Raw genomic sequence first — 21,094 nt, 5'->3', positions numbered from 1 at the left:
AAAAGACATGATTGCATTCAACAAAAAAGTATAAGAAGGGAAATAACTGGAGACTCAACAATGAATTATCTGCAGTCAGGACATGAGGATTTAATTTATAAGTGCAAATTTAATTACTGCTCTTTGTATAACATCGATCTCAACTGCTTACAACGTTAGAATTTGCTGTTCTTTTCCCCTTGCATTGCCTACAAAATTCAAATTTCACTGGCCCCCCCTTGGGCCCATCTTGACATTGGAGACCATTGACACTTGTGGAATTTATTCTTAGCCATGTCACATACACATTTTTATACCTTTCCCAATCCCATCTGTAACATGCTCCTGCAATTTACAAGGATTAGAAGCCTTCCCGTAACATGTGTGGTGTACTCTTTATTACGTGCTGTGATTTTTATGGGAGGAAAATTAGGTCATGATGAAGAGTTCCTGGTCTGTAACTGCAAAGTAGCTCTGAGATAATAAATCAATGACAGAGGCCTGGGATTACAAGGCAAAAGAGAAAGGCTTCTATAAGAGAAGAGACTAAGCATTTTCCTAAAACATAAATGTTTCAGGGTTTCAAGTAACAGAAAATAATAACAAGTTATGGGCTTGGTTAATCTGAGGAGTATCTGCTTTGGAGGTGGAGGACTAAGCCTATGGAGCGTGGCTCACACACTGCCCACTCTTTCTATCCACAGGCTGTAGAACAGGACTGCTCAGGGCACGAGAAGCCATAAACCCAGCACCTTTCTGCTGGAAAGCCAGGCAAGTCTTAGCAGGGCTAATTCAATATACCAGTTAAGAAGCCAAATTCAGAGGCTACAGCCACAAAGAGGTTTTTTTTTAAGGAGAGTTGGAAGTCCGATGTCTTGTTGATATCAGCATTTTGGCCCAGGGAACAACAATTTAGAAAGCAGTTTGAGTAGTTTTATTAAAAGTCCCTCAAAAGGAAACAATTCCATTTAGTAACTGGCAGTATATATAGTCAACCTGGGTAATCCATGGGATGCTGTGATTTCCCTAATCTCCAGAAAGATTCTATTTCCTGTTATCTTTGCTGACAGAGAGGAGTAGATTAAAACATAACAAAACCCCACCCTTATTTGAGAACCATTAAAGGAGCTCAAACAATGATTGGTTTATCTGGGGCTTTATTGGCTGGGGACTGCAGAATATAGATGTTCAGATCCACAACCTTGGACACTAATGAAGAACTGTTTGCACGGCACTTGACACTGCAAATAGAAGAAAAGCCTGTGACAGAAGCATTCCAGCTGAGCATATAAGTAAATCTAGCTTATTTCTAAACCTAACATGGACAGGACCGAAAAGAATATACTCAGAAACCAATGTAAGGAAAGGTAACAACAACAACAATAAATCAACGAACAAATGAAAAAAGCCATGGTCATGAGGCACAAGATTAGCTTCCCAAGCAGGCCACAGTAACAGGAGTAAAGTGTGCAGGCATTCTTCTTCTTCATCATCATCATCATCATCATCATCATCATCACCATCACCATCATCATCAATTTTGCATATCAACAGCCGCTTGAAATAACAAGGAAATGAAATACAACTGCCCAACACTTGTCAGTTGCCAGAAACTGTTCAAATCAATTGCATTCTATTAATTGATGCACATTTTGTGTACAAACCCCAACACTGATACAATGGATTCCAAAGCCACCAACATCTTGGTAAAAGCAGATCAAGGCAGTTTGGTGGGCCCAAATCAACTCAAATCAAGACAACCTTGAAAGACACTACCAATTTAACAGGAACGCAAGTTTGCTTAGGACTTGCTGCTTACACTAGCTGTTAAGTAAGGACATCCATCGTTGCTCGCTCTTCTCCTTGACATATAAGATTAAAAGTTAACATGTATTAAAAAGGGGCACTGATCTTTGGGCGTTTCTAAGAATTAACAACTCAAAGATCACCACTCTTACCTCTTCCAAAGCCTACTGATAGACTGGAAAAAGAATCATGATAACTTATTTTGTAAAACATCAATAGCCATTAAAAGGAACAATACTGATAAAAGCACATGGTGCATGGGCACATGTACACACCCATGTCCTGCTTCATGTGCAGAAACCCTTTTGAATGCCACAGTCAAAAGAAACATCGTGGACTGTTCAAAACAATCCTACTATTACATGTTGGAACTTAACAGGAAGATGTTAAGACATACACATAATCTGAGATTTCATTTTTAACCAAATCTATGAAAAGGTGGCAGTTTGATTCTTGACAGGATTGTTTTTCCTAGACATTTAAATTTTTCAAAGTCATTGGCAAGCTAACCTTTAAAAAGAGAAATAAAAGGAAAACCTTGTAAGAAATCGCAGAATTTCTGGGCTTTTCGGTATCTTGAACAATGACAGCGTTCAGTATTTTGAAATCTTAACTAGATGCATATAAATATTGATAACTTCCACTATAACCCCAAGTATTGGGCTTATTGATGTTTTAAGGCTCAGGGTGACAAGGTGTGAGCTGGGTAAAGATTCTGTGCATATAGAAATGGTAACTTAAAATAATTATTACCTTAAAACAAACAGAGAAAGAGCCAAAGTCTTTGCCCTCTGAACTTTTAACTCTGAAATCTGACTACAGATAAAAAGAGCCAGACTCTCAAGTCTGTTCTTTAGCTTTCAGATAATCCAAGTCGAGTCCAGGGTATGGAGCTGTTGATGGGAAATGATGCCATGAGCTACTATTTCCCTTTAGGAAGTCTGGCAAAGAGACCCAAATAAAAGCTGTTAGGATCCTACTCTGTCCTATAATAAGTAAAGGCTGTAGGTCAAAGGTTACAGTCTCTAAGCAAGACTTTAAAAATATATAGCCACAAGTTTACTACAGTGTGGTAAACTCTATGGTTTTGTTTTTATTTAATGAGTGATTCTGATATCAGCAACCAGAGTACAATCTGGTTCACCTTCCAGGGATGTCTTTCTCAAGTGCTGATACAATCATTTTACCTCTCTACTTGGAATCCCCTGAGAGCTCCCATTTTTCAGAAGTAAATGCCAACCTTTTCCCATAGCTTTCAAGACCCTTGAAAAATAGGCTCAATCCAATCTTTGGCATCATCTCTGACCACTTGCTAACATAACCCAAAGTTCTTTCACAACCATTTCGTTTTAATACACACGAGTTGATTGATGTTGATTAACTGATTAATGTTCCTCTGGAAGGCTGTCCCCCCATCTCCACTCTTGCTCTGCCTAGAAATTGCCTATTTATCTGTCAGAGCCAGGTACAAGCAGAATTAAATTATTTCTCCTCAGTGGTACCACACACTTCATTCATCTTACTGGATGTCACTTAGCACACTATATTATGGTTAGTTATATCTTGAGAAAACAGGAGGGCCTTGGAAAAAAAGGTCCTGTCTCATTTATCTTAGGTCAAGAGTAGGTGCTCAATAAATGCAGTCACTAGAGATTAACAAGAATAGATTTAATAGCTTGGGTTATGAAAGGAGTCCTAAGTTCAACCCTAGTTCCTCTCCTAACAAGCTGTTTTTTCAACTCTCTGGACTCTAGGTTCAAAATTTGTAAAATAGAGCTAAAAATACTGACCTTATAGTGTTGCTGTGAAAAATAAATGAAATGATGAATATAAGGCTGCTTAGCACAATGCCTTGCAGACAATAAGCTGTAAGTAAAAGTTAGCTATTACTATCATTATTATTATTACTGCTAGACTATGTATATTAAAAAGACCCATTACCTTCAACTGAGTAAATAAATCAGTATGTATTACCAACATGGAAAAAGAACAATTATCAGGAGCCCCCATGCAAATCCATATCTTCTGGCTTTTTCCTCTCTGCCTTCACTTACTTTGGGATATATATTTTGTACAAATTGGTCCAAACATTGCTCCCCTCCCCAAGGCTGTGCAGGAGGTGAAGGACCAAGTTTCAGAAGCATCACAACAGGGTAAGTATGTGGTTAGTGTATTTAATTTGACCAAACTGAATGTCGTTAAGAAACACATCACTAAGGCTCCCACGAACGAGAAACAGGTGGGTTCTCTGTGACAAGAGATGATCAGCAGGGGATGTTTCTAGACAAACAGGTGCTGTCTTTTTTCTTCTTTTTCTAAACAAAGCTTCTGTCTCCTTTTTTTTTGAATTTTTGAATTTTATTTTATTTATTTTCTTATACAGCAGGTTCTCATTAGTCATCAATTTTATACACATCAGTGTATACATGTTAATCCCAATCGCCCAATTCATCACACCCCCCCCATCCCCCCCGCCGCTTTCCCGCCTTGGTGTCCATACGTTTGTTCTCTACATCTGTGTCTCAATTTCTGCCCTGCAAACTGGTGCAGCTGTACCATTTTTCTAGGTTCCACATATATGCGTTAATATATGATATTTGTTTTTCTCTTTCTGACTTACTTCACTCTGTATGACAGTCTCTAGATCCATCCACATATCAACAAATGACCCAATTTTGTTCCTTTTTATGGCTGAGTAATATTCCATTGTATATATGTACCACATCTTCTTTATCCATTCATCTGTCGATGGGCATTTAGGTGGCTTCCATGACCTGGCTATTGTAAATAGTACTGCAATGAACATTGGGGTGCATGTGTCTTTTTGAATTATGGTTTTCTCTGGGTATATGCCCAGTAGTGGGATTGCTGGATCATATAGTAATTCTATTTTTAGTTTTTCAAGGAATCTCCATACTGTTCTCCATAGTGGCTGTATCAATTTACAGTCCCACCAACAGTGCAAGAGGGATCCCTTTTCTCCACACCCTCTCCAGCATTCCTTGTTTCTAGATTTTCTGATGATGGCCATTCTAAGTGGTGTGAGGTGATACCTCATTGTAGTTTTGATTTGTATTTCTCTAATAATTACTGATGTTGAGCAGCTTTTCATGTGCTTCTTGGCCATCTGTATGTCTTCTTTGGAAAAATGTCTATTTAGGTCTTCTGCTCATTTTTGGATTGGGTTATTTGTTTTTTTAATAGTGAGCTGCATGAGCTGTTTATATATTTTGGAGATTAATCCTTTGTCCGTTGATTGGTTTGCAAATATTTTCTCCCATTCTGAGGGTTGTCTTTTTGTCTTGTTTATGGTTTCCTTTGCTGTGCAAAAGCTTTGAAGTTTCATTAGGTCCCATTTGTTTATTTTTGCTTTTATTTCCATTACTCTAGAAGGTGAATCAAAAAATATCTTGCTGTGATTTATGTCAAAGAGTGTTCTTCCTATGTTTTCCTCTAAGAGTTTTATAGTGTCTAGTCTTACATTTAGGTCTCTAATCCATTTTGAGTTTATTTTTGTGTATGGTGTTAGGGAGTGTTCTAATTTCATTCTTTTACACGTAGCTGTCCAGTTTTCCCAGCACCACTTACTGAAGAGACTCTCTTTTCTCCATTGTATATCCTTGCCTCCTTTGTCATAGATTAGCTGACCATAGGTGCATGGGTTTATCTCTGGGCTTTCTATCTTGTTCCATTGATCTATATGTCTGTTTTTGTGCCAGTACCATATTGTCTTGATTACTGTAGCTTTGTAGTATAGTCTGAAGTCAGGGAGTCTGATTCCTCCAGCTCCACTTTTTTCCCTCAAGATTGCTTTGGCTATTCGGGGTCTTTTGTGTCTACATACACATTTTAAGATTTTTTGTTCTAGTTCTGTAAAAGATGCCATTGGTAATTTGATAGGGATTGCATTGAATCTGTAGATTGCTATGGGTAGTATAGTCATTTTCATATTACTGATTCTTCCAATCCAAGAACATGGTATGTCTCTCCATCTGCTGGTATCATCTTTAATTTCTTTCATCTGTGTCTTATAGTTTTCTGCATACAGGTCTTTTGTCTCACTAGGTAGGTTTATTCCTAGATATTTTATTCTTTTTGTTGCAATGGTAAATGGGAGTGTTTCCTTAATTTCTCTTTCAGATTTTTCATCATTAGTATATAGGAATGCAAGAGATTTCTGTGCATTAATTTTGTATCCTGCAACTTAACCAAATTCATCGATTAGCTCTAGTAGTTTTCTGGTGTCATCTTTAGGATTCTCTATGCATAGTACCATGTCATCTGCAAACAGTGACAGTTTTACTTCTTTCCAATTTGTATTCCTTTTATTTCTTTTTCTTCTCTGATTGCTGTGGCTAGGACTTCCAACACTATGTTGAATAACAGTGGTGAGAGTGGACATCCTTGTCTTGTTCCTCATCTAAGAGGAAATGCTTTCAGTTTTTCAACATTGAGAATGATGTTTGCTGTGGGTTTGTCGTATATGGCCTTTATTATGTTGAGGTAGGTTCCATCTATGCCCACTTTCTGGAGAGTTTTTATCATAAATGGGTGTTGAATTTTGTCAAAAGCTTTTTCTGCATCGATTGAGATGATCATATGGTTTTTCTCCTTCAATTTGTTAATATAGTGTATCACATTGATTGATTTGCATATATTGAAGAATCCTTGCATCCCTGGGATAAATCCCACTTGATCATGGTGTATGATCCTTTTAATGCATTGTTGGATTCTGTATGCTAGTATTTTGTTGAGGATTTTTGCATCTATATTCATCAGTGATATTGGTCTGTAATTTTCTTTTTTTGTGGTATCTTTGTCTGGTTTTGGTATCAGGGTGATGGTGGCCTCACAGAATGAGCTTGGGAGTGTTCCTCCCTCTGCTATATTTTGGAAGAATTTGATAAGGATGGGTGTTAGCTCTTCTCTAAATGTTTGATAGAATTCACCTGTGAAGCCATCTGGTCCTGGACTTTTGTTTGTTGGAAGATTTTTAATCACAGTTTCAATTTCATTACTTGTGATTGGTCTGTTCATATTTTCTATTTCTTCCTGGTTTAGTCTCGGAAGGTTATACCTGTCTAAGAATTTGTCCGTTTCTTCCAGGTTGTCCATTTTATCGGAATAGAGTTGCTTGTAGTAGTCTCTTAGGATGGTTTGTATTTCTGCAGTGTCTGTTGTAACTTCTCTTTTTTCATTTCTAATTTTATTGATTTGAGTCCCCTCCCTCTTTTTCTTGATGAGTCTGGCTAATGGTTTATCAATTTTGTTTATCTTCTCAAAGAACAAGCTTTTAGTTTTATTGACCCTTGCTATTGTTTTGTTTCTATTTCATTTATTTCTGCTCTGATCTTTATGATTTCTTTCCTTCTGCTAACTTTGGGTTTTGTTCATTCTTCTTCCTCTAGTTCCTTTAGGTGTAAGCTTAGATTGTTTATTTGAGATTTTTCTTGTTTCTTGAGATAGGCTTGTATTGCTACAAACTTCTCTCTTGGAACTGCTTTTGCCACATCCCATAGGTTTTGGATCATCGTGTTTTCATTGTAATTTGTCTCTAGGTATTTTTTGATTTCCTCTTTGATTTCTTCAGTGATCTCTTGGTTATTTAGTAATGTATTGTTTAGCCTCCATGTGTTTCTATTTTTACAGATTTTTTGCTGTAATTGATATCTACTCTTATAGTGTTGTGGTCGGAAAAGATACTTGATATGATTTCAATTTTCTTATATTTACCAAGGCTTGATTTGTGACCTAAGCTATGATCTATCCTGGAGAATGTTCCATGAGCACTTGAGAAGAAGGTGTATTCTGTTGTTTTTGGATGGAATGTCCTATAAATGTCAATTAAGTCCATCTTGTTTAATGTATCATTTAAAGCTTTTGTTTCCTTATTTATTTTCATTTTGGATGATCTGTCCACTGGTGTGAGATGTTAAAGTCCCTCACGATTATTGTGTTACTGTTGATTTACTCTTTTATAGCTGTTAGCAGTTGCCTTATATGTTGAGGTGCTCCTATGTTGGGTGCATATATATTTATAACTGTTATATCTTCCTCTTGGATTGATTCCTTGATCATTACGTAGTATTCTTCCTTGTCTCTTGTAACATTCTTTAAAGTTTATTTTATCTGATATGAGTATCGCTACTCCAGCTTTCTTTTGATTTCCACTTGCATGGAATATCTTTTTCCATCCCCTCACTTTCAGTCTGTATGTGTCCCTAGGTCTCAAGTGGTTCTGTTGTAGACAGCATATATATGGGTCTTGTCCTTGTCTCCATTTAGCAAGCCTGTATCTTTTGGTTGGAGCATTTAATCCATTCACTTTTAAGGTAATTATCAATATGTATGTTCCTATGACCATTTTCTTAATTGTTTTGGGTTTGTTTTTGTAGGTCCTTATCTTCTCCTCTGTTTCCTACTTAGAGAAGTTCCTTTAGCATTTGTTGTAGAGCGGGTTTGGTAGTGCTGAATTCTCTTAGCTTTTGCTTGTCTGTAAAGCTTTTGATTTCTCCATCGAATCTGAATGAGATCCTTGCCGGGTAGAGTAATCTTGGTTGTAGGTTCTTCCCTTTCATCACTTTAAGTATATCATGCCACTCCCTTCTGGCTTGTAGAGTTTCTGCTGAGAAATCAGCTGTTAACCTTATGGGAGTTCCCTTGTATGTTATTTGTCGTTTTTCCCTTGCTGCTTTCAATAATTCTTCTTTGTCTTTAATTTTTATCAATTTGATTATTATGTGTCTTGGCATGTTTCTCCTTGGGTTTATCCTGTATGGGGCTCTCTGCGCTTCCTGGACTTGGATGGCTATTTCCTTTCCCATGTTAGGGAAGTTTTTGACTATAATCTCTTCAAATATTTTCTCGGGTCCTTTCTCTCTCTCTTCTCCTTCTGGGACCCCTAAAATGTGAATGTGGCTGTGTTTAATGTTGTCCCAGAGGTCTCTTAGGCCGTCTTCATTTCTTTTCATTCTTTTTTCTTTATTCTGTTCTGCAGCAGTGAATTCCACTATTCTGTCTTCCAGGTCACTTATCCGTTCTTCTGCCTCAGTTATTCTGCTATTGATTCCTTCTAGTGTAGTTTTCATTTCAGTTATTGTATTGGTCATCTCTGTTTGTTTGTTCTTTAATTCTTCTAGGTCTTTGTTAAACATTTCTTTCATCTTCTCGATCTTTGCCTCCATTCTTTTTCTGAGGTCCTGGATCATCTTCACTATCATTATTCTGAATTCTTTTTCTGGAAGGTTGCCTATCTCCACTTCATTTAGCTGTTTTTCTAGGGTTTTATCTTGTTCCTTCATCTGGTACATAGCCCTGTGCCTTTACATCTTGTCTGTCTTTTTGTGAATGTGGTTTTTGTTCCACCGGCTGCAGGATTGTAGTTCTTCTTGCTTCTGCTGTCTGTCCTCTGGTGGATGAGGCTATCTAAGAGGCTTGTGCAAGTTTCCTGATGGGAGGGACTGGTGGTGGGTAGAGCTGGCTGTTGCTCTGGTAGGCAGAACTCAGTAAAACTTTAATCCGCTTGACTGCTGATGGGTGGGGCTGGGTTCCCTCCCTGTTGGTTGTCTGGCCTGAGGCGACCCAACACTGGAGCCTGCAGGCTCTTTGGCGGGGCTAATGGCGGACTCTGGGAGGGCTCACGCCAAGGAGTACTTCCCAGAACTTCTGCTGTCAGTGTCCCTGTCCTCATGGTGAGCCACAGCCACCCACTGCCTCTGCAGGAGACCCTCCAACACTAGCATGTAGGTCTGGTTCAGTCTCCCCTGGGGTCACTGCTCCTTCCCCTGGGTTCCAGTGTGCACACTACTTTGTGTGTGCCCTCCAGGAATGGAGTCTCTGTTTCCCCCAGTCCTGTCAGAGTTCTGTAATCAAATCCCGCTAGCCTTCAAAGTCTGATTCTCTAGGAATTCCTCCTCCCGTTGCCAGACCCCCAGGTTCGGAAGCCTGACGTGGGGCTCAGAACCTTCACTCCAGTGGGTGGCCTTCTGTGGTATAAGTGTTCTCCAGTTTGTGAGTCACCCACCCAGCAGTTATGGGATTTGATTTTATTGTGATTGCGCCCCTCCTACTGCCTCTTTGTGGCTTCTCCTTTGTCTTTGGATGTGGGGTTTCTTTTTTGGTGAGTTCCAGTGTCTTCCTGTCAGTGATTGTTCAGCAGTTAGTTGTGACTCTGGTGTTCTCACAAGAGGGAGTGACAGCATGTCCTTCTACTCTGCCATCTTGGTTCAGGCTCTTTTCGCTTCTAAACAGCTGCTGTCTTGAGGGTGTGTGGATGTGCCAGGGACAACATAAAGCAGTTCAGGAGTTATCTTCATTTTTAACCCTTTGTCTGAATGTCTAGTGTTAATCCTCAGTAAACAATGAGGGAGAGGGAGGAGGGGGAGGAGGAGAAAAGGGAGGGGTGGAGAGGAAAGGCCATATGCTTTAGCCAGTTAAAGCACAGAAGCCTTTTTCCTTCTCTTCAAAAAAGATGTTTTATGAGGAAAACGAAACTGAATTTTCTCACCAGGAGAAAACTCACTGTCTTCTAAATGTCAATTTTAAACACAAAGATGTTTTCCCAGTTTTAGACACTGATGAGTTAGCTCTCCATACTGAGGCTTACAAAGGGTATGTGAGGACTGAACTTGTCACTACCACCAAATGTTGCATGCCCCCTGGTTATGTAAAAAATGGCAGTGCTGAGGAGAAACAGAAGACCATTGACAGAACCAAGAAGATTTAGAAAATATAAACAGACCAATCACAAGTAATGAAATTGAAACTGTAATTAAAAATCTTCCAACAAACAAAAGTCCAGGACCAGATGGCTTCACAGGTGAATTCTATCAAACATTTAGAGAAGAGCTAACACCCATCCTTATCAAATTCTTCCAAAATATAGCAGAGGGAGGAACACTCCCAAGCTCATTCTGTGAGGCCACCATCACCCTGATACCAAAACCAGACAAAGATACCACAAAAAAAGAAAATTACAGACCAATATCACTGATGAACCTAGATGCAAAAATCCTCAACAAAATACCAGCAAACAGAATCCAACAACACATTAAAAGGATCACACACCATGGTCACGTGGGATTTATCCCAGGGATGCAAGGATTCTTCAATATAGGCAAATCAATCAATGTGATTAACCATATTAACAAATTAAAGGAGAAAAACCATATGATCATCTCAATCGATGCAGAAAAAGCTTTTGACAAAATTCAACACCCATTTATGATAAAAACTCTCCAGAAAGTGGGCAAAGAGGGAACCTACCTCAACATAATAAAGGCCATATATGACAAACCCACAGCAAACATCATTCTCAATGGTGAAAAACTGGAAGCATTTCCTCTAAGATGAGGAAAAAGACAAGGATGTCCACTCTCACCACTATTATTCAACACAGTTTTGGAAGTCCTAGCCATGGCAATCATAGAGGAAAAAGAAATAAAAGAAATACAAATTGGAAAAGAAGAAGTAAAACCGTCACTGTTTGCAGATGACATGATGCTATACATAGAAAATCCTAAAGATGCCACCAGAAAACTACTAGAGCTAATCAATGAATTTGGTAAAGTTGCAGGATACAAAATTAATGCACAGAAATCTCTTGCATTCTGATACACTGAAAACGAAAGATCAGAAAGAGAAATTAAGGAAACAATCCCAATTACGACTGCAACAAAAAGAATAAAATACCTAGGAATAAACCTACCTAAAGGGGTAAAAGACCTGTCTGTGTCAAAGAAGACACAAACAGATGGAGAGATATACCATGTTCATGGACTGGAAGAATCAATATTGTGAAAGTGACTATATTACCCAAAGCAATCTACAGATTCAATGCAATCCCTACCAGATTACCAGTGGCATTTTTCACAGAACTAGAACCAAAAAAATCTTAAAATGTGTATGGAGACACAAAAGACCCCAAATAGCGAAAGCTATCTTGAGAAAAAAAAAACGGAGCTGGAGGAATCAGACTCCCTGACTTCAGAGTATACTACAATGCTACAGTAATCAAGACAATATGGTACTGGCACAAAAACAGAAAAATAGATCAATGGAACAGGGTAGAAAGCCCAGAGATAAACCCACGCACCTATGGTCAACTAATCTATGATGAAGCAGGCAAGAATATATAATGGAGAAAAGACAGTCTCTTCAATAAGTGGTGCTGGGAAAACTGGACAGCTACATGTAAAAGAATGAAATTAGAACATTACCTAACACCATACACGAAAATAAACTCAAAATGGATTAAAGACCTAAATTTAAGACAGAACACTATAAAACTCTTAGAGGAAAACATAGGAAAAACACTCTTTGACATAAATCACAGCAATATCTTTTTGGATCCACCTCCTAGAGAAATGGAAATAAAAACAAAAATAAACAAATGGGACCTAATTAAACTTAAAAGCTTTTGCACAGCAAAGGAAACCATAAACAAGACCAAAAGACAACCCTCAGAATGGGAGAAAATATTTGCAAATGAAGCAACTGACAAAGGATTAATCTCCAAAATTTACAAGCAGCTCATGCAAGGTCAATATCAAAAAAAAAAAAAAAAATCAAACAACCCAATCAAAAAATGGGCAGAAGACCTAAACAGACATTTCTCCAAAGAAGACACACAGATGGCCAAGAGGCACATGAAAAGATGCTCAACATCACTATTAGAGAAATGCAAATCAAAACTACAATGACATATCATCTCACACTAGTCAGAATGGCCATCATCAAAAAATCTACAAACAATAAATGCTGGAGAGGGTGTGGAGAAAAGGGAACCCTCTTGCACTGTTGGTGGGAATGTAAATTGCTACAGACACTATGGAGAACAGTATGGAGTTTCCTTAAAAAACTAACAATAGAACTACCATATGACTCAGCAATCCTACTACTGGGCCTTTACCCTGAGAAAACCATAATTCAAAAAGAGACATGTACCCCAATATTCACTGCAGCACTATTTACAATAGCCAGGACATGGAAGCAACCTAAATGTCCATCAACAGATGAATGGATAAAGAAGATGTGGTACATACATACAATGTAATATTATTCAGCCATCAAAAGCAATGAAATTGGGTCATTTGTGGAGATGTGGATGGACCTAGCGTCTGTCATACAAAGTGAAGTAAGTCAGAAAGAGAAAAGCAAATATCACATATTAACGCATATATGTGGAATCTAGAACAACGGTACAGATGAACCTATTTGCAGGGCAGGAATAGAAACACAGACATAGAGAATGGACGTGTGGACACGGGGGAAGGGGAGGGTGGGATGAATTGGGAGATTAGGTTTGACATAAATATACTACTATGTGTAAAACAGATAGGTAGTGGGAACCTACTGTATAGCGCAGGGAGCTCAGCTCGGTGCTCTGTGATGACCTAGATGGGTGGGATGCGGGGGGCTGGGAGGGAGGTCCAAGAGGGAGGGGGTATATGTATACATATAGCTGATTCACTTCGCTTGTACAGCAGAAACTAACACAACATTTTAAAGCAATTATACTCCAATAAGAAAAGGAGGGGGGGGAATATGTTCACATGTTAAAAAAAAAAAAAAAGAAAAAAGAAACGCTGAGCAGTTGCAGCCACTAATAAGAAAGGGAAGCCTCTCCAATGGGAACTACATGCAAACCTGCCAGTGATGGGGAGTGAGGCATTCTGGGAGATCATCTGCAAAAACGGCAGCCCACAATTCCTCCCACACCTGTGCATGCACACTGCTCCTCCCATCCAGAGGTGGGGTCCATTTCCTGCCGCTTCAGTCTGGCTGGACTTGTGACTTGCTTTGACCAACAGAATGTAGCTGAAGTGACACTCTGTCTATTCTAGGCCTAGGATTTCAGAGGTCTTGCGGCTTCTGTGTTTGCCCTCTTGAGTTTGGCCTGGACTACTAAATGATGAGAGATCCCATGGAGAGAGAGGGCATGTGGAGGAGGACCAAGGTGTCCCAGCCAACAGCTAGTACCAAGGTCCCAGACATGTGGAGTAAGGTCATCTTGGATCCACCAGTTGCAGTAAAACCACTGCAGCTTGGAACACACATGAGCCCTCCCCTGATTTCTGGTCCACAGATTTGTGAGCAAAAAAAGTCATTGCTGTTTTACGTCACTAGGTTTGTAGATGATCTGTTATGAAGCAACAGATAACTGAAACAGACATCTTATGGTTCCCTATCTCTCTCTCTCTCTCTCTCTCTGAGTGGCTCCAAAGGCTACATGCCTGGGTTTCTATACCCTCCTGTGCTGTCTTCTACTTATTCCTGGGTCCCTCCCAATTTTATTCCAAGGCACAAAGTACACATCTTATGTAAAATGTTCTTAACAACACGAGAGAGAGGATTATACCACTAACTGCGGGAGACATACAGTTAACACCTGTTTTAGGGCTTGTTCAAGCAAGAGGGCATTTGCTATCAAATGCTTGTTGGGGGACAAGACGAAATGATGCTGTTGGAAAGCATTTCTTCAAGAGAGGTTTCAGGATTTTGTCCAACTTCTGACAATAAAGTTAGAGAACCAGTCACTTACGACATTTGTGTGTGCATTTATGTCTCTAGAAAATTACAGCCAAGCCTAAGGGAATGCTCATTAAATACTGTTAACTAAGATCTTCATATTGTGGATTTTAAAGGAAGATGACAATATTCACCTGAGGACAAAAACATGCTCTGTTGATGGATAATGTCAAATTCCCTTGGCAGGAAATTCCTCCAAAGCATTGCTTCCAGAAAGCCAGGGGCTCTCAGGACGTGGCCATGTATGCTTTGGGTTCCTGTGAGGTGAACATCACAGGTTTCCAAAGGAGGCTAAGGCAGCATCTGCTGACTTTATACCAGATCAGGCCTGAAACGACATTTGAAAAGGAGTCAAACTGCCTTATTCTAAGTTGTTTTTACCAGAAAGGCAAACCTGATGAATATTAACGACTTTCTTCCCAGAATCATGTACATACACAGGTCTTGCATATAACTTTGGCCCATCATGGATCCCAGGTTAAAAACCTCTATCATGGTGGTACACTAGCTCCCTCAGGACTGGAGACATACACTCTGCTGCAGCCTTCATCCTAGGAATGTTTCCACTGACACTCCTGCACTGGCTTCCACAGGAACATAAATCTCGCTGTGAATCATCCCACTCTCTCGCAGAGACTAATGAAGAAGAACATATAATGAAGCACTGTAATACTCTTTTAATATGTACCTCACCAGATACACAGCATAGAGGAACATAATTTATAATCCACCAAACCAGATGAGTATTTTCACCAGTTCCTGCCCATATACTTGCAGGCCTGGCCATGCATTTCATATTTCATTTCTATTTCTATACTCTGTGCTCAAGGCGGGATGGCTGCTTGTTTACACAAGTTTCAATATTGTTATTAGCAGTATCCGGTCTTTTTCCTATCACACTACTTTTGAATGTTTTCTGGCTTTAAAGGCCCAAGGACACCAAAAAATAGTTAAGGTTCAAAAATCATTAGATGTTGCCTGCTATAAGCTCGTATATACCCCTTAGGGATGTGAAACATAATCAAACTCCTTAGAAATCTGTCTCAACATTTAATATTATTTTATTTAACAAAAGATTAAGTTTAAAAATTATCATTTTGAGAAAGGGGCATATGTGACACTCAGAGATGGACTTATGCTCTATTTTCAGAGAATTCTGTTGAGACTGCTAAAAACAATGGTTTACAGTTATTGACACTTACTCCTTGCTGGATTCTTGGCTAAGTCTTTTGCGTATATCACCTTATCTAATCCTCACAACAAACCAGATGAAGGGAGGTGGCTCACTGGCTAGCTGGTCATCAAACTTGCTTCCCTTTGCTCTGCACAGTTGGGTGCTTTCCCAGCCTCCCTTGCAGTTGGATGGGGTCACATGACTGAGTTCTGCCAATGGAACGGCAGAGAAAATAAGGAAAGCATCTTCTAGGCTTGGCCCATATAATCTTACTCAATTCTCCTTGCTCTCTCATTTCCCCTTGCTCTCTCATTTCCCCCACCAACTGGTCGATTGCAGGGATCTGCAGAGCAGAAGGCAGAGAGCTACGAGATGGAAGGAACCTGGGTTGCTGAATCATGGTGCAGTATCCCACCCCCAGAATACCCACAGTAAACTGGTATGTGAGCAAGAGATAAACTTCTATTGTCCTGAGTCACTGATATTTTGGGGTTATTTGTCACAGCAGTTACACTGTACTGAAAGTACTTTTATGAGCATAGAGAGGTTGAGTAATCTGCTCATGGTCACACAGCTATTAAGAGGTAACAGATTTAAATCCGAGTGGTTTGTTTTTAGAAAATATGTTATTAACTGCTATTTGATTATATTCCCTTTTTCCAAGTTCATTTTCATCATACATAACATAATCTTCTTTTATACCTGATTTACTATATTTGTGGGAAGTGGTTGGACAGAGTCCAAAGTTTGAGAGAAAGAGAAGATAATTTCTTCAAATAAATTATCTGATTTCATATCTCTTTATTAACCATGTAAGAAAAAGGCTATGTTGTTTACACAATTTTGCAGGAGACCTCTGTTACTCTGTGAAAGTTTATATTCAGAGATTCTTTAGTAATTACTCATGCTCTGTAACACATTATCCCCCAAACTTAGTGGCTTAAAACATTTAATACCTCTCCCATTTTCTGTGAGTCAGGTATTCAGGAGAAGCTTAGCTCAGTGGTCTCTTATGTGGTTGCACTCAAGGTGTCAGTTGGGGCTATATCATCTGAAGGCATGACTAGGGCTGGAGGATTCACTTCCAAAGTGGCTGACTTACACATGGCTGGCAACTTGGTCTGGTTGTTAGTAGGCAGCCTCACTTTCTCTCCACTGGGCTGTGTGACCACCATCACGACATGGAGGCTTGCTTGCCCCGGAGTGAGCAAGTCCAGACACCAAGGCAAATGCGACGAGGTCTTAGGACTGCTCAGCAAAGTCACAGACCATTGTTTTTGCCATTTCCTATTGATCAATTCCTACTGATCACATTGGGATCAGTGCCGATCGCTTATTCACAGTTGGAAGAAGATACAAAAGCGAGCGACTACTAGGAGACAGGGGTTCCTGGGAGCCACTTTGGAGGTTAGCTATCACAAGAGCCCATCCATTCATCCAACACATATGCACTGAGCGCATATTGAGGAACTGGGGACAAAGCACAGAACAAAACAGACCAAAGTCCCTGCTTTCATGATACACACATTCTAGAAGAGGCCAGAAAGGCAATAGGTGTAATCAATAAGTAAATTATATAGTATGCCAGAAAGTGATAAGTGCTATGGAGAGAGACAGCATGATCAAGGGGAGGGGGAATGCTGGGGTTGAGACTGTCCGCAGTTTAAAATAGAGAGATGTCGGTGGGCCTCACTTAGGCTTGAAGGAGGTGAAGAAGTATGCCAGGACGAAGAGTGTTCCGGGTACTGCGAACGGCAACTGCAAAGCCCTTGAGGCGGGAGTGTGTGCCGTGTGCAAGGACCAGCAAGGCAGTCAAGGTGGCCGTAGGAGGGAACTCAAGGAGAAGGCTGTAGGAGGTGAGATGAGGCAAGTAACAGAGGGGAGAGCAGAGACCCTGTAGGACATTCAAGGCTCCTGGGAGAGCTCTGACTCTCACTCTGTGAAATGCGAAGCCACTGGATGGTTCTTAGCAGACAACTGATACTATTTGATCTAACACTAAAAAAAATCTCATTCTGGTGGCTTATAGACAGGCCAAGGGTGGGAACAGGGAAACAAATTAGGAGGCTCCTGTAAAAATCCAGACAAGAGCTGATGATGGCTTATTTTGGAGTGTCATCAGTGCAGGTGGTTAGCGGTCAGATGCTAGATTTATTTGGCAGGTGACCTAGTGCAATTCATTCACCTTTCTAGGTAAAGGTTTTATTTAGGAGGAACAGCATTTTTATCATATCCCAGCACCTTGGGCTGTCAAATGGTGCCCTAGGGGGCCCTGCAGGTTCTGAGAAGCTTCAGAGGGATGTGCTACCAGGAACTGAGGTGGGATAGATGGGTGGAGTTTCATGTCCCCCTACCCCAGTTTTTAAGGGCAGCTGTGTTGACATACTTCATTACGTGGGGGTGAGGGCAACCTTCTTAAGACAGACCAGAAACTCCAGTGCCCTAAAGGAAAAGACAGACACGCCCGCCCCCCCCACCACACACATGGTATGAAACAATATACCATTTATAAAACTATAAGGAAACTAGATTAGGAAAAATATTTGAAACACACATGAAAATAGTTTACTATTCCTAATATTTTTAAAAAACTCAAAAATTCATAAGAAAACAACCAAGTAAAAAAAAAAATGGGTAAAGGGCATTTTCAAAATGAGGCTCCTAGTAGTACCTCCTTCACTGGATTGTTATGAGGTTAAAAGGACAGCATATGTAAAGTGCTTAGCACACAGTTCCTGTTACGAAAGCAATGCCCAATATGTTGTCCACCACTACCGTCACCACAACCGCCACCGTTGCCACTGCTGCAATCCCAAGATGACTATCACCGCCACCATCACCACCACCAGCAGCTTCGTCATCATCACCACAGTGTAAAAGCCACCACGGATGTGAACCTGAGTCAACCCTGTAGGCCAGTTTTAACTCAGCTCCCCCCCAAGTAAATTCTCCACTTGTGGTGACCAATGATATATTACCTTTTCATGATTTTCTATTAGGATCTCAATGACAATGTTCTGAAACTTGATATCCATGATGGCTGCTACCGTTTCTTCCTGAGGACGCAGCAGGGTGGGTCCAAACACCACGCCAAGGTTTGCCACCGTCATCAAATTCTGCTTGTGGTTGTTAGCAACGCTGGAAGGAAGGAAAAGAAATGGCACAAATGAGAGGAATAGTGTATGAATGGACAGCTGACCTCCTGTACCCTTCCTATCTTCAGACGCCTCATCTGGTAGGAGCCAGGTCTGGGGACATGTTCGGATGCCTCTGGAGTCCAAAGAGAGACTTTTCTACTCCTATTTTCGTCTACCAAAGGTTCAGAAATCTCCAGTGTTTGGGCTGTTTTGCTATTTCAGGATACGACACTCCTTACAATTTCCATTTTGCCTAAAACAACCAACCAACCAACCAACCAACCAACCAACCAACCAAAGCAGCTTGCCTTCCAAAATGTGAACCTTTGCACATTTGAACCTCTATTCTGCAAATCCAGGTAACTGCTAATCCCTCTTAGTTACAACTTTTATACTTGGCTGCTGCTTAGACCGCTGTGATCATTAGCATTTTCTCTAGTGCAAATATTAAAAACTCCTGATGGCTTTAATACATTTGCAAATATAGGCCCAAAATAGACCTAATTTTTTTAAATGGGTAGATCTCAGTCAGGAAATTCAGCACTTTAGGCTCAAAGTATTAAAGCCCCATCATATTAGACACGTGGCTTACATTAAGCCAAACATGTTGCATAAACAGAGATAAAAATGCACTACTGTATATCCATGTATATGGCCGTGTTTATATTGTCACTTACTCTCAAAGTCCAAGGAACACACAGGGTCAGGAGTATTGGGGCTGAGTAAACTGCTAAACACATATGCATATTTCTGGATAAACAACTACTCAAAACATATATCTGAACTCCACACCCAGGGCACCATGACCTAGCCATAAAATTTCATTGTTCATTTGCTGGTCCCATGTACAAAAATATACAAATTATCTATTGACAACAAATAAGTTAAAAGTTAAGGCCACTCAGTATTGTTAAGAAAATATTAGGGGCTTCCACCTAATATTTCCACCTGTTCGAAGAAGGAAACTATTCATTACTAGAAACTAGAGAGAAATTGGGCAGAGATGGCAGTTTGCACAGACATACCTCCCTGGCATTTAGTGCTATTTATACTGAGTATTTGTTTTTCACACAATTCTATAAATGTTTGCACTGTTTCTCTTGGATACTTCTATTTTGTAGGAGGAAAAAGAGGTTCTACTGCTTTAAGTGCTGGTTTTGAAACAGCCTTTACTGAATACTACATTAACCAATTTTATCAGCAGATGTGTATTTTTCTTTCATTTTCTAGGGCTAAAAGTCTAATTTCATATAAAGCTCCTCCTCTGAAAGGGATGGTTAGGTCTATGAAACATGAACTGTGGAACAGCCCAGTCAGGAAAGGAACTTGCTTTCTGATTGCTAAACAATACCTGCAGCAAGGAGATGTTGCCACTGATGCCTTGGCCTGTTTCTGGTCCACGTAATAATATTTTACAAACATTTTCTGAGTTCTAGCTGAATCTCCTGATGTTACTTACAGTTTTCCGTTCTACCCAAAACTGTATCAGGTTTCTAGTCTGAAAGCGTTAAAGCAAGGGGAAAGGCTGGTGAAGGGGAAAGGCTTTGGTTCTGGGCCTCAGTCAATCAGCAAGTCTGCGTATTTACAAGCTGCTTGTAACACCACTACTTTCAACATCAGTTCCTTTGTGCAGGAAGTGAATTCCATGCCTTTATACTTCCCCTCCCAAATGAGCCAAGTCAGTAGACTTACCCTCTTGTCACAAAAGTCCCTGTGTAAATGAATCAACAAGCTATTTATGTATGAAAGCACTTTTAAATTGTAGACCAATATAAAAATATAGGGTTTGGATGATGATCACTTTCACCATCACGCTTCTCAACACAACAATCTGACTAAAGCAACAGCCTCTTAACGAGGCTCTCTGACTAGACTCTCTGGGTTTGGCCGCACCCTGCCTGCCACCACCAGCTACTGTCTACAACTTAGCTCCACTCAAGGCAGTCCTCTGTTGAAAACTACAATGGCCTCACACCTCACTGGGTCGCTGAGAGAGAACACAGTGACACAGTGTATGTGCAGTGTTCAGCAATGCTTGCACAGCTGGAAGGTTCTGATAATGGTGACCATAAACCATTGGTGGGCTCCATTGTTTCTAATGTCAAACTCCTATGACCTAGCACAGCTTTTCCAACTCACCTCTAAGCCTTCTGTCACCTCCCAGCTCTGGGTCTCTGAGCAAGGGACTCAATGTTTAAGCTTTGGGTTCCTCATCTTTTAAAAAAGGGGGTGAGGGGAATAATACATCTACTTCATGAGGTTGTTGTATCAGTTAAATGTGTTCCCGTGTGGGAAATGCAGTGATGATTATTATAATCATGCACTACCCATCCTCTTTCCACTTTCACATCTATCTGCCTTTGTCAATCCTCTCCCTAGAACGTTCTCTTACCCTTCTTTCTTTGCTTGGCAAACTGTTGGTCTTCAAGGCACAGCGCCAATGGCTCCCTTCCCTTCTGAAGTCTCTGTC

General features: G+C 40.1%; 1 protein-coding gene across 4 annotated transcripts in view; it reads right to left on the bottom strand.

Moving 5' to 3' along the window:
* Positions 1-21,094, bottom strand: part of ARHGAP26 (Rho GTPase activating protein 26) — a 472,115-nt gene that overhangs the window by 95,192 nt on the left and 355,829 nt on the right. For all 4 annotated transcript variants that reach the window (XM_057540933.1, XM_057540934.1, XM_057540935.1 and 1 more), the window contains exon 18: positions 18,466-18,625. In XM_057540933.1, the coding sequence (XP_057396916.1) occupies positions 18,466-18,625 (160 nt within the window). The remainder of the gene's footprint in view (positions 1-18,465; positions 18,626-21,094) is intronic.

The sequence above is a fragment of the Balaenoptera acutorostrata genome, chromosome 2 (genome assembly GCF_949987535.1).
Source record: "Balaenoptera acutorostrata chromosome 2, mBalAcu1.1, whole genome shotgun sequence".
Classification (NCBI taxonomy): Eukaryota; Metazoa; Chordata; class Mammalia; order Artiodactyla; family Balaenopteridae; genus Balaenoptera; species Balaenoptera acutorostrata.
This window is presented reverse-complemented; position numbering and strand designations above follow the sequence as displayed.